We start from the raw sequence: 14,183 nt of genomic DNA, 5'->3' as shown, positions 1-14,183 counted from the left end.
CTGTTGAAGATCTGGTTTAGGTTTCTTTATTAATGTTGATGGCTATAGCAGGATAGAACTAGGCTATATGAGGCTAGATTAAGCAAGGATTTTCTGGGGCTGTGAAGTAACTAAATTCAGGTGATTTATGGATAATAGAACTTAGTTCTTACAATACAATATGAGATACTTGCAGCCGAGCAGGTACATTGATGCCCTGATCCATTTTCATCTCTGATTTTGTTGATTTGGATTTTCTCTTTCTTTTGGTTAACTGGGCTAAGGTTCCTCCTTCCTCCTCCCTCCCTCCCTCCCTCTCTCTCCCCCCATCCCTTTTGTTTCTCTTTCTTTCTTTCTCTCTTTCCCCCTCTCACTCTCTACCCAGCAGCAGAGAGGGGTGTACTGGACCCTCTGCCTCCTACAAGTGAGGAAGGAAGGACCCACCCAGGTCTCCCTCCAGGGTTCAGCCAGCACTAGCCTCTACTAGCTTGCTAGGAAGTCTTTAAAGCCAGATGCTGAGGAGATCGATCACTCTGGCCTCGACTTGCCAGGCCTGAGGAGTGGAGACGCGGGGATCGGCTGGGAATGCCTGCAGCACGCGGAGCGGGTGGAGGCTGCGAGAACCCAGGCTCCTGGCTGCACCTGGGGTTCGGGCCGCGTGGCCAGTGGCTCACCCAAAGCGGTCGGCTCCTGCTCCCTCTGATGCCTGCGACGTGAGCATGAAGCCCCGGCCCCGTGGGAAAGTGCCGCTGCAGTGAGTTCAGGAGAGTTTGGAATAGTCAAATTTTCCTCTTTTAAGAGGGGTAATTGTAGATCTTAACTAGGACTTGGCCTAGGTCCAGCTGGGTCATTATACTGGAAGGGACACAAACCGCGCAGCTGCAGCGCTCCCGGGACCCAGGGTCCCCTCATTCTTGGAGACCTTTCCAGTCCACCTTTTAGTTGTCCCCGCCCCATAAAACCATAAAAATGTTTTCAACCCTCATGTGTTTTATTTTATAGGAAGGCGAAATTGTCCAAACGAATAAGGAGACCCAACACTACTTGACATCTTATTAGTTCAAGTCGAGAATGAAAGTAAACGTTTGCTATTGTCCCCCTGGGTAGCCACCACTTTTTATTAATGAAGTCAAGAGAGTAAACGTAAAGTATTGCTACCTTAGGTAGCCTGAGATTTTTCTGCAGGCACTCACTTTTTCTGGGTGACATTCATGATGTCGCAAGAGAAATTACCTGACAAAAAAAGACCCCGTAGAAGTTTATCTACCGTCAACACTACGAAAAAAAGATCTCATTCTATTATGTCATTTTTTAACAGTGCACCACCTGCTAAACTTGCATGCCCAGTTTGTAGTAAGATGGTGCCCAGGTATGACTTAAACAGACACCTTGATGAGATGTGTGCCCACAGTGGTGATGATCAAGTTGACCCTGTACAGGTTAGCTTAATGAATCCAGAGGTGCCCATTGTTGCCTCAAAAGACATGGCACTGCAGAAGCTGTCACCACCGAGGAGTTTAACCCCCTATCAGAGTGGTTCAAAGCTGGGCATAACACAGCAGACCAGTCCCTACTTTAAAGATGCCTTGGTATGCAAAAATCAAGATGAGCTACAAAATCCGAGAGTGGAAATAATTTCTTTGAGAAGCCTGTCATCTAAATTGTCCAGAAAATATATAAAAGCTAAAAAGTCACTAGATAAGAATGAGGAATTGGCCAGTCATTGTCCACAGAGTTCCATGTCCCCAACTGGCAGGAGTCTGGTTGATAACTGTTCAGAGATAGAGGACAAGGATGAAATTTTGAGCAGTTCTCAAAAGGAAAACATTCTTGCACGTGAGTCTCTAAAGGAAGAGAATGCTCCAGAACATAACATAAAAAGCAGTAAAACGATGAAAGAGGAAAGGCAAAAGTCTGCCCAGGAGAAGTCAGCCCTCACTTCTGCCTCCTCCGCCAATGCTCCTGTGTTATTTTCACTAGATTTAACTATTGGGAATAGCATGCAGTCTACTTCAGGAGACAGTCTTGTAAAGCAAGAGACTGCCAATGTAGTAGATGATGAGGTTGCCAAACAGGAGACACAGCGTTCTGAAGAAGTGGAAATGATGGTTGATTCAGAGGTCGCAACACAGTTGTCAGATAATGAAGCAGAGTCTCACAGTACCACAGAGGAGATTTCTAAATGGAATAACACCCAAGAACTTCCGGAAGGTGACAGTGACCTAAAGAAAGAAATGGTTTGCAGCTCTCTGGAGCAGGGGTCAGGCTGTGACTTTCCTGGTGAGACAACACAAATACCAGCCACCCACCCTTACTACCTCAGGAGCTTCCTCATGGTGCTGCAGGCTGTGCTTCAGAACGAAGATGATATGATGCTCTTTGATGAGCAGGAGAAAGGAATCATTACTAGGTTTTATCAGTTATCAGGTATCCAGCCCATTTGCTTTCCATCTTTTCTCTAATTTGCTGTCCTGATTTTGTATGATGTAAGTGGCAGTAATCTAATGGCCACCAGGAGGCAGTCAAATTTGGAATAGTCAAGTTTTCCTTTTTTAAGAGGGGTAATTTTAGATCTTAACTAGGACTTGGTTTTGTGAGTACTCTGGATATATTCATAGGAATGGACTTCCTACAAGGTTTGCACCAAGAAGGACATTGTCATAAAAACAAGTTTTTGTGCTTGATGATGTCTGCTGTACAGCACTACTTTGATTATAATGAGAGTAGCTGTTTTTCTTTCTATACATATATTTTGATGTGGTAAAGCAACATCTAGAATTTAAAATAGCACTGACATGGAAAAATGTAATGCTCCATTTTGAGCATGTAATCAGCTTTCTTGTGAAAATGTTTCCCACATTCACATTCCATGTCCTCAAGAAGGAAAAGCAAACCAGTCTGGAGCAGATTTTCTCCCCCAACAAATTTTAGCTTAATGGACTCTGCCTTTTGATCAGGGTGTGGAGGAAATGGAAACTTGCAAGCTTGAATTGGTACATTTAAAAAAATCCTAGTCTGTTGCTCCAATCCTTGGCAGCCTGGTGACTCCAAGACAGTTGTACAGGATTGGAGTAAAAGCCACCCTTGTGTGCCTGCCACTGTTAGTCCAAGGGCTGTGGTGTCTCTCTGGAGCCCAGCCCCCCCTTGAGGTAAGAAGAGCTTTGCTGGCCACTCTGTATTCAAACAAAGTGTAGCCATACCAGTGCATTCAAAAACAAAAGAAAAACCCTTAACATTACCAGTAGCATGATGTATTAACTTTAAACATGTGAACAGTAGTTCTCTAGGCACCATTAAGTATATCCACCACTTTGATCTCTGCTTGTGCACTTCTCACCAGAAAGTGAATGAAATGACATGATGATGTTCATTGGCTCTTTTATGCAGAGTGGCCTGGAGGGGTGCTGATTATATGCATGTGACTACTTGGGTAGTTGGTAGCCCTGTGCGTCTCCCAAATTGAGAAATATGAACAGTTTCTCTAGTGCAAGATCAACATATTCTTGTGTCTTGTACTCCATGGAGAATCATATACAGCAATTTGGTTTATTTATTTTTTTTTTATTTTGTCTTTTGGAGGGAGGGTCTCATGTAGCTCAAGCTGGCCTGGAACTCTATGTAGTTGAAAATGACCTTGATCCTCCTGCCTCTCCCTCCAGAGTGCTGGGATTACAGGTATTGGTCATCACTCTAGGCCATATACAATATATCTTATGTGGAAATAGATATTACTAATTGATTTTTGCTTCTTTAAAGGAAAATAAATGTTTAAAATTTAAGAAATTTAGTTATACTCTTGTATCCTTGGCAGAAATTTTTAGATAATTCAGGCAACAAGGAAAAAAAGACTAAATAGGTTAAGTGGGTTTGCAGAGATCAAATCTAGACATTTGAGGGGAAAATTCAGATTACTTTTTAATCAAAATTAGCATAATGTACATTGAACTAAAATGAGAAGAAAATATCTAGAATTCTAGGAAGGGCTTCTCTCGGGGATAGGAATAGGAAACTTAATTTCAGAAGTTTTAATATGATCTGTGTTCATTGCCAAATTAGAATTTTTAACAGTTTATACCATGAAATGACTTCATTATACGTAAAGTAAAATGTCTGTATTACTAATATGTATTTACTCACCTTGTTTTAAAAAATGGTATCTGTGTGTTGTTTTTGAGAAAAAGGTAATGTTTTTCAAAAATTTTCTTAACGTTTTTACAGCTAGTGGTCAAAAGTTGTATGTGAGGCTCTTTCAACGTAAATTAACCTGGATTAAGATGAGTAAACTAGAGTATGAAGAGATTGGCCCAGACTTAACACCTGTGATTGAAGAATTAAAGCTCTCAGGCTTTCTCCAGACAGGTATGATTGGCAGGAGGAACTTTGAAGGGAAAGTGGGCCCTGAGGAATTCAGTGTGCGCAGAGTGACGGTGATGCTGGTGTGGTGCCGTCTCCTGGCTGCTGGCTGCTGAAGAATGATTGCTTTTATTAGTAGTAGTATTTTAATCTTAGGGCAACAGATTTTTCATGTGATTTAAGGCTGTTGAGTTCTTGGATGAAGGCCACTAGGACAGTGACGGATGGTCTGCCGTTTAGGACCATGAAGTCACCTAGGGAGAGAATGTGGTACAGAAGAAAACACTGTCTTCAGCTCTTACCTCCCAGTAAGAGCATGACTCATACCCATGACAGAGTAAAGCTAGCTGTTGGAATCAGTTTTCCTCTAAGAACATCTGTCCCCACTGTGCTCACACGTACCACTTTTACATGTTGATTGCCTGCAGAATTTGGTTAGACCCTGTAAACAGTAGAAGTGAATCTCTTCTGCAGTGATACCCTGGGTTGTCTCCTCAGTAGCTTCCTTCAGCACTTTCTGCACCGAACTGTATGAAAACAGGTGTAATGAAGGATGTGCATCCTGAGTTCAAGTTACTGACACTCGTGACCAAATAAGCAAGTCATGTCAAATGACTTTGTGGGGGCAGAGTTTGCAGTGGAACGGTAGCTAAGAAAAGGTTGGGTGACTGCTAGGATAGCTCTGGGTGGGTCAGAGATGGAGCGTGCCGATGGAGGCACAAGGCAGAGGCTTGTCTGAGGGTGGGCAGAGCGTTCCCCCTCAGTGGTGTTCTCAGGTGCCCCCCACCCCCTGGCAGCAGGATTCTCAGTCCCCACTTGACTTGGAAGATCTGATACAGATTCTGTAGATTAACATGTTTTCCAGACTTACCCTGATGGTTCACCATGGATGGTTGGTGGCTGTTTCTATGACCACAACTCCCAGGCTCTTCCTCTGTTGTAGCCGCACAGTGTCTTCAGTGTTCTTCATCATGCTGAGTGTGTTCTTGTTTCCGAGCCTTGGACTTAATATCTTCCCCACATAGGACAGTGCCCACCTCCTGGCCACACAGCCTATCCCTCATTACGTTTGCTTCTGTGCTGTGTCCTCATCAGAGATTTGCGTGGCCACTTGCTGTAAAGCAACCAGTCTCTCTCCCTCATCTGTTGCCTCACCCAGCTTTGTTTTTCTTTATACCACTTCTTACCACCTGACTTGTTACTTATTGTGTTAGGGGGTGAGTGACCTTGTGACAAGGATCTGGTTTGCTGCCATGTCCCCAGGGTCTTAGAACATTACCAGGCATCTACTGCACACCCAGTAAATACTTGCTGTGTGGAGGAAGGCACTGCTCTAATCTGAATGCCTAAGGACAGCTGGGTCTGATTCAGCCCTGTACCTATGGTCTGCTGTGCTATATGGGGCACACCATAGCAGGATGCTGGAAGACAGCCCATGTAGGGTTCCAGCACATGAGCTGGGAAGGGCTGAAGGGAGGAGGGCTGATAGTCACCTTACTCTCACCTACTTTGGTCACATCTCCTCACATGTCTTGAGATGAGGATGATGGAAAATATATTCTAGAAATCTGTTTTCGTAGTCTGTTTTCCATAGTCTTTAATGGGAAGTTTGGGGAATTCTTGGCAAACTAGTGCAAATTAATTTCAATTTCTATGGTAAAATTTTATTTGTATCTAGCCAAGACTTTTCTTTCCCCCAATAAACAATGCTAGCTAATAAATTCTTTGTAACTATAATTTAACTTTTGTTGTTTACTATTTCAGAATCTGAGTTGCAAGAGCTCTCTGAAGTACTTGAACTCCTGTCTGCCCCAGAACTGAAAGCCCTGGCCAAGCCCTTCCACTTGGTGAATCCTCTTGGGCAGAAGCAGCAGCTGGTAGATGCCTTTCTCAAGCTGGCCAGACAGCGCTCAGTCTGCACTTGGGGCAAGAGTGAGCCTGGAATCCGAGCAGTGATTCTAAAAAGGTCTGTGGGTCATTGTAACGGTGAAAACAAGGTGTTGACACTGCACACTAACTTCTGACAGTGAACTGTATTTATTCAAATGGGAGCTGCTGCTCTCAGTTTCAGTAAAGCTGAGGAGAGTGGAGAGCCTTAATTATACTGGTCTGAATTCTTTTGTGACTACTTATCCAAAATTCTTTTAAGACCATAATTTCTAAAAAATAAGTAGGCAGTAAAGCAAAGGCAGTAGGTCTTTGGTGTATACTAATATTTTCTTATTCAGGAATAATAAAAAATAGTTTTAGCTACTGTTCTTATAGATTTTAGGGCAAGCTCTTCAACCACATTTTTATTTTAGTGAATTTTTTTTTTTTGGTCTTTTTAGAAACAGGGTTTCCCTTTAGCCCCAGCTGGCCTGGAACTCACTATGTAGACCAGGCTGGCCTTGAACTCATAGAGATCCACCTGCCTCTGCCTCTCAAGTTTTAGTGAACTTTTTATTGCAATGTTGTCATTCATTCTTAATATGCAGCTAAAGATTTTAAGTTTAAACATAACAATTTAACCAAAATTGTGGGTGATGCCTTTAATCCTTAGGAAGCACTTGAGCTATTTGATTTACAGAAGATTATAAATACTTAGTGAAACTTTTTAAAAAATATTTATTATTTTTATTTAATGTGTGTGAGTGTACTGCCTGCAGGTATGTGAGTGCACCCATGTTGTGCGATGCTGCAGAGGTCAGAAGAGGGCTTCAGATTCTCCTGGAACTGGAGTCAAAGATGGTTCATAGCTACCATGTGGGTGCTGGGACTTGAACCCGGGTCCTCTACAAAAGCAGTCAGTGCCCTTAACCACTGAGCCATCTCTCCAGCCCCCTAGTGAAGCTTTTTACTTCTAAAATATATCAAATCAACAAATCAACAAAAGATGCTATGAACACTGGATGCCTGCATTTAAAAAATGAAGATTCTTACCTTCACAGTACACAGGGAATTAACTCAAAATGATGCAAAACTTCAGCTCAAGAGTTGAACCTATAAAGCTGTCAGAAGACAGCATAGGTGCAAACATGTATGACTTTGTATTCATGGGGATGGCTACTCACATACATGCAAAGGCATGGGATAGAGGAAAACACATGAAACTGGGCTTCACCAAAATTAAAAACCCATGTAACAAAGGACATGATCAAGAGCAAAAACAGAACCCACAGGAGCTGGAGAGATAGCCCAGTGGTTAAGAGCACTGGCTGCTCTTGTAGAGGACTGGAGTTTGATTCCCAGCACCTACTTGGTGGCTAACAATCATCCATAACCAGTTCCAGGGAATTCAACACCCTCTTCTGACCCTCTATGGGCACATCACAACATGGGTTCACTTACATATATGCAGGCAATACACTTAAACACATAAAATAAAAATAATAAAATAATTTTAAAAAATAAAAAACAGAACCCACAGAATAAGAAAAATTTGAAAATCTTCTATTTGATGGAGGGTTAATGTCTAGAATCTAAAAAAACCCTCACAACTTAGTAACAATAAAATAACTTGGGCATAGAAATAAATAAAATATATCAAATTATAATATTACATCTACTTTATCCTAGGAAGCCATTCTTCCTGAGTATTTTAAGATGAAAGGAGATAATGATTTTGAAAATATTTTAAGACAATATCATTGTTATCTATTTTGTATGTCACAGTGAGTCTGTGTGAGTAAATGACAGTTCATTTCATAAGTCATTATGTATGAAGTTGACTTGAGAACTGTAAGATCCTCATCCCTGTGGTGTGCTAAATGTCTTCTAAAGCTTCTCTTTGTCTATTTATATTTTTAAACTATTTAATGTTAGCCTTATTGTATTATTTTATAAGTTGGTATTCATTAAAATTACTAGCTTTTTCTCAGTGTAAACACTTGGCATCAGACCAAATAGAGTGCAAGAAATCAGATATTTATTTATTTATTTACTTTTTAAGTGTATAAGTGTTTTGCCTACATGTATATAAGTTCACCTGTATCATGCAAAGTCCATGGAGACCAGAAGAGGGAGTGGGATCTCCTGGAATTGGAGTTATAAATGGTTGTTAGCTGCCATGTGGGTGCTGGGGACTAAGCTCAGGTCTTCTTTATTTTAAAATTTTTTTATTGAATTTTTGTGTATTTCATATAGAACATCTCAATCAATCTTAATCATCTTTATACCACCTTCTCCCTTGGTACCCTCCCATAGCCCCCCCACTGGAGTTTGTACATTCTGTCATTTGTCTTAAGGGCTATTGTGTCAAGTTGGTGTCCCCAGACATCCCTCATTGGAAGTTCATCCACTGGGGTCTAGTCAGCCTATCGAGAGTCCCTCACTTTAGGATGATCAACTCTTCCTCACCTAGCAGTAATCAGTTGCCAATATTTCTTCAGCTAATATTGGGGTCTGCTGTCCTTTTCTCCAATTCTGTGCTGGCTTTTTGTCTGCTTGAGTTTGCATGGATCTTGTGCATGCTGACACCATTGCTGTAGGCTCATATGAGCAGGGTCCCAGGAACTTGTAGGACTTTTATTTCCATAAGGTCATGCACCTCCTCCCTGGCTCTTAAAATCTTTCCACCCCCTTTTTGACAATGGTCTCTGAGCCCTGGGTGGGTGAAGTTTAATGTAAAGTCCTGTCCAAGGAACAGCATTCTGAAGACTGTGAAATTCTATGCTTTTGGCCATTTGTGACCTTTTGTGTTCCTGGGCCTCTGTTGCATGAGGGAGCTTCATTAATGAGAACTGAGATATTCATTAGTGTCCTCTTTACCCCTAGTTTTATGTCTCATGAGCCTTAGGAGTAGAAGTTGCATTGCAGATGTGTCACTTAGGACTGGGCAATTCACAGATAATGTTTGTGTGTGACCAGTTGTGGTACTTAAGTAATAGTCTCTGTCTGGTGCAAAAGAAGCTTCTTTGATGAGTGGTGACTAGCATATTTGTCTGCAAATATAAGGATACATATTTTATATGTAGTAAGAAATCACATTAGTCTAGGGATGTGACAATCTTGAGGTTTTCTCTAAGATCTATGACCTCTCCAGCCATGTGTATTTGGCTATGTTTACAGTACCACACACGAGTTTCCTCCCATTAAGTGGGCTTTTAGTTCAACTAGGTAGCTGTTGATTGCCCCCAAGATAAAAGTGCCACTACTGCACCAAAGTTGTATGCTGTGCTGGTCATTGATGTGGTTATTTGGTCTTGAATCTGGTGTTGGACCATCGATGGATGTTCACCCTTACCAGCTTGCATAGTGTTCTCCAAAAGCTATGAGAACTAGCCTTCAGGGAGGTGGTTTCCAGGTCAGGTCCAGTTCTATTACTCCAAGTCCTGTGTCCAAAGTATGTTCTGTCTTCAGCAATAGGGTCCTACCTTCAAGTTCTGGAAGGCAGTCAAGGGCTGTGGCAATAGACTTTGCAATTTTATAATTTGCAATAGCTTTTGTAATTTTGGGAGTCCCTTGGACTACCCTGGCCAACAACTCTAAAGAAAGGTTTCTCCTGTCTGGCACTGTTTCTTGTTATGTAGCCATCAGCTATATACATGGACTCGTGGAGATATTGTATGCATAATATTATTACTTTTTCAATTTCTTTATATGTTATGAGTCTGTTTAAGCTGCTGATCTTTTCTTGGTTTGGCTTTGGTGATTCCCATGATTTTGGATATCCAACCATTTTTTTTTTTTTAGATTTTCAAATTTAATAGTGTACTTAGAGCTATAAACTTCCTTCTTAGGACTGCTTTTAAAGTGTCCCAGAGGTTTTGTTGTGCTGTATTGTCCTTTTTGTTTTATTTGAGGAATACTTTTATTTCTTTCTTAGTTTCTCCTTTGACCCATTCATCATTCAAGAGTGTGTTGTTTAATCTTCATGAGTTTGTATAGTTACTAGGGCTTCTTCCAGTGTTGATTTTAGGCTTAATTGTATTGTGGTCTGATAGAGTGCATGGAATTATTTCAAATTTTTTGTGTTTGTTGGGGTTTGTTTTGTGCCGCAGTATGTGGTCGATTTTGGAGAAAGTTCCATGGGGTGCTGAATAGAAAGTATATTCTTTGGTGTTTGGGTGGAATATTTGGTAGATGTCTGTCAGGTCCATTTGATGTATGGTATTGTTTAATTCAGATATCTCTCTGTTTGTTCTTTGTCTGGTTGACCTGTTTAATGGAGACAGTGGGGTAGTGAAGTCCTCTACTGTTGGTTAGTTGGGATTAATCTGTGTCTTAAAGTCCTGTAATACTGTTTTTATGAAGTTGTGTACACCAGAGTTTGGTGCATATATGTTCATGATTGTAATATCTTCTTGGTTAATTCTTCTTCTGATTGGAGTAACCTAGAATGAAGTGACCCTCTTTATCTCTTTTGATATTTTAGTTTGAAGTCTATTTTGTCAGATATTAGAATTGCAACTCCTGCTTGTTTCTTAGTGCAACCTTTGCTTGGAATATTTTTTTCCATCCTTTCACCTTAAGGTAGTGCCTGTCTTTGATGGTGAGATGAGTTTCTTGCAGACAACAAAAACATGGATTTTGTTTCTTAATCCATTCAACTAGCCTCTATCTTTTGACTTGGAAATTCAATCCATTGATATTTAAAGTTATTAATGAAAGATATGTATTGATTCCTGTCATTTTGATTTCTGTTTTCACACTTGGTCTAACTGTGCATTTCCACAGTTACACCTTCATTTAGTTTCTTTCTGCTACCCCTTGGGTATCGTTGTTCCTTTCTTCAGCTCTTTGTATTGCTTCAAGTATTCTGGGTTGGCATCTGTGGTTATTTAAACTGGGAATACTTTGATCCAGGTTCTTCTGGCTTCCATTGTTTGCCCTGAAAAGTCAGCTGTAATTCTGATGGGCTTTCCTTTATATGTGACTTGTTTTCCTTTGCAGCTTTCATTATTCTCTCTTTGTTCTGTACCTTTAGTGTTTTTACTATGATATGTGGTGGGGAGTTTCTTTTCTGGTACTGTCTATTTGTGCTTCTTGTATGGGCATGTCTTTCTTTAATTTTGGCAGATTTTCTTCTACAATCCTGTTGAAGGTCTGGTCACTACCATTATCCTGAGATTCTTCTCCTTCCTCTATGCCAGCACCCAGGGGCACCTATTCTCTGATTTACCATTCAAATCAATAATTGAGAATTGCTAATGTCAAAGAGGTAATGAATATTTCTGTGAGTTTCCCTGGTATTTTAAATGTTCATAACCAGGTAAACCCTACCTAGTCTATGGCTAGGGAAGGAAAGACTTTTGGTGATCCAAACCATGCATAAAACCATTTAGAGATAAAATTCATTTATTTTCCTCCATGTCTGTGATGCTCTGGTTGCAGAGAGGATAAGTAACTCTATTGTCACATAGCAGGTTTAGAATAATGAATGCCATTTATCTTTATTTTACCTGAGAATAATTTGGAAAAATATCATATTCAAAGGCTTAAAAAATAGGTGATTTCTGTGTTATATGTATTATAGAGCTAAAGACTTGGCTGGACGGTCGCTACGAGTGTGTAAAGGCCCCAGGGCTGTGTTTTCCCGGATCTTGCTGCTGTTTTCATTGACTGATTCCGTGGAAGATGAAGAAGCTGCTTGTGGGGGTCAAGGCCAGCTTTCCACTGTGCTGCTGGTCAATCTTGGCCGAATGGAATTTCCTAGTTACAAAGTCAATCGGAAGACGCAGATCTTCCAAGACAGAGAAGATCTTGTCAGGTAGGAAGCATCATGCTAAGTCACTGTAATACCTGTGGGTATTTTAAAATTTAGTAAGCAGTTTTATTAGTTGTTTTCTTGTCAGCCAAAGTAGAAACAGTAAATCCGCAGGCACAACCAATTTTAAAAATTATTTATTTAATAACCACATGATTAGAAGCAGCATTTCATTACAACAGCATTGACATAATCAATAAAAATTTCCAGAGCTAAGATGCATCTCTTTTAAAATTGGTTGTAAATTTTTAAGTTCACAGTTGAATTAATATAGTTATACAATATTGTACTCAGTATAAACCCTATAAGACATAATATTGAATGAGGTTATTTTCTGAGATCCTTGGCACCTGAACATGGATATAAAGTCATCAGGTCGATTTCAGTGGTAATGTTTTTCACCTCTACTAATTAACATGAAGCAAATTTTTATGCCTCTTCCTCAAATATAACTCATTTTTTAAATTTATTGATTTTTTATGTGTGTGTTTCATACAGAAAATCCAAAAAAATTTTATTCCCCTTTATACCTGCTTCCCAAATGGAACCCTCCCATAGCCTCCCCCACCACTGGAGCCCATATACTCTTTTATTCCTGTTACTATCCACTGTGTTGTCAGCTCTGATTTTTGTTATTTCTTCTTGTGTGCTGGGTTTGGGTTTCATTTGTTGTTGCTTTTCAAGTATCTTGAGTTGCAATGTTGTTATTTATTTGTTTTCTTTCTGATTTTTTAATTAAGGCACTTAGAGCTATAAACTTCCTTCTTGGTATTCCACATTCAGCATGTCCCAGAGGCCTTATTGTGTTGTATTGTCCTTTTCATTCAATTACAAGATACTTTTACTACTTTCTTAATTTCTCTTTTGACCCATTCATCATTCAGGAGTGTGTTGTTTAATCTCCATATGTTCATGTAGTTATTAGGGTTTCTTCCAGTGTTGGTTTTAAGCTTTACTGCATTGTGGTCTGATAGAATGCATGGAATTATTTCAATCTTTTTGTATTTGTTGAGGTTTGTTTTATGCCCCAGTATATGGTTGATTTTGGAGAATGTTCCATGGGGCTCTAAATAGAAATATATTCTTTGGTGGTTGAGTGCAATATTTAGTAGATGTCTTTTAGGTCCATTTGATGTATGGTATTGTTTAATTCAGATGTCTTTCTGTTACTTCACTGTCCTGTTGACCTATCTAATGGAGACAATGGGGTATTGAAGTCTCCTACTATTAATGAGTTAGGATTAATATGGATCTTAAAGTCCTGTCGTAGTGTTTTTATGAAGTTGGGTGCACCAAAGTTTGGTGAATATATGTTCATGATTATAATATCTTCCTGGTCAATTATTCCTTTGATCAGAAAGAAGTGGCCCTCTTTATCTCTTCTGATTAGTTTTAGTTTGAAGTCTATTTTATCAGATACTAGAATTGCAACACCTTTTCTTAGTACCATTCGCTTGGAATATTTTTTCCCATCCTTTCACCTTAAGGTAGTGCCTGTCTTTGAAAGTGAGGTGAGTTTCTTGCAGATAAGAAAAAGATGGGTTTTGTTTCTAAATCCATTCAACTAGTCTTTATCTTTTGACTGGGGAGTTCATTCCATTGATATTTAAAGTTATTAATGAAAGATGTGTATTGATTCCTGTCTTTTTTATTTCTGTTCACATTCTTGGTGTAGCTGTGCATTTCCATAGTTATACCTTCATTAAGTTTCTTTCCATAACCCCTTGAGTATAGTCATTCCTTTCTTCAGCTCTTTGTATAGCTTCAAGAACTCTCTGAAGGGCTGATTTTGTGGAATGAATTCTTTCAGCCTAATTTTGTCATGGAAGATTTTCCTTTCCCCTTTGACTATAATCAATACGTTGGCTGGGTAAAGTAATGTGGGTTGGCATCTGTGGTCATTTGATGCTGAGACTACTTTGGTCCAGGCTCTTCTGGCTTTCATCATTTACACTGATAAGTCAGCTGTTATCCTGGTGCATTTTCCTTTGTATGTGACTGGTTGTTTTTCTTTCGCAGCTTTCAATATTGTCTCTTTGTTCTGTACATTTAGGGTTTTTACTATGATGTGCCATGGAGAGTTTCTTGTGTGGTCCTGTCTATTTGGTGTTCTATATGCTTCTCTTATTTGTATGGGCCTGTCTTTCTTTGATTTTGGGAAACT

General features: G+C 39.9%; 1 protein-coding gene across 3 annotated transcripts in view; it reads left to right on the top strand.

Moving 5' to 3' along the window:
- The first annotated feature begins 547 nt into the window (after window positions 1–547).
- The window catches only part of Fan1 (FANCD2 and FANCI associated nuclease 1), a 64,216-nt gene continuing 50,580 nt past the window's right edge, over window positions 548–14,183 (top strand). The window contains exons 1-5 of one of the 3 annotated variants that reach the window (XM_029554803.1): window positions 554–692; window positions 982–2,406; window positions 4,198–4,338; window positions 6,097–6,298; window positions 11,789–12,022. In XM_029554803.1, the coding sequence (XP_029410663.1) occupies window positions 1,191–2,406; window positions 4,198–4,338; window positions 6,097–6,298; window positions 11,789–12,022 (1,793 nt within the window). In that variant the 5' untranslated portion in view covers window positions 554–692; window positions 982–1,190. Of the gene's footprint in view, window positions 2,407–4,197; window positions 4,339–6,096; window positions 6,299–11,788; window positions 12,023–14,183 lie in introns of all 3 variants that reach the window. The other 2 variants (XM_008850612.2, XM_029554804.1) reach the window with 2 other exon arrangements.

This window comes from Nannospalax galili, unplaced genomic scaffold, assembly GCF_000622305.1.
Source record: "Nannospalax galili isolate Female #2095 unplaced genomic scaffold, S.galili_v1.0 scaffold685, whole genome shotgun sequence".
Classification (NCBI taxonomy): Eukaryota; Metazoa; Chordata; class Mammalia; order Rodentia; family Spalacidae; genus Nannospalax; species Nannospalax galili.
The sequence above is the reverse complement of the archived record's forward strand: the minus strand, read 5'-3'. Positions and strand labels throughout refer to the sequence as shown.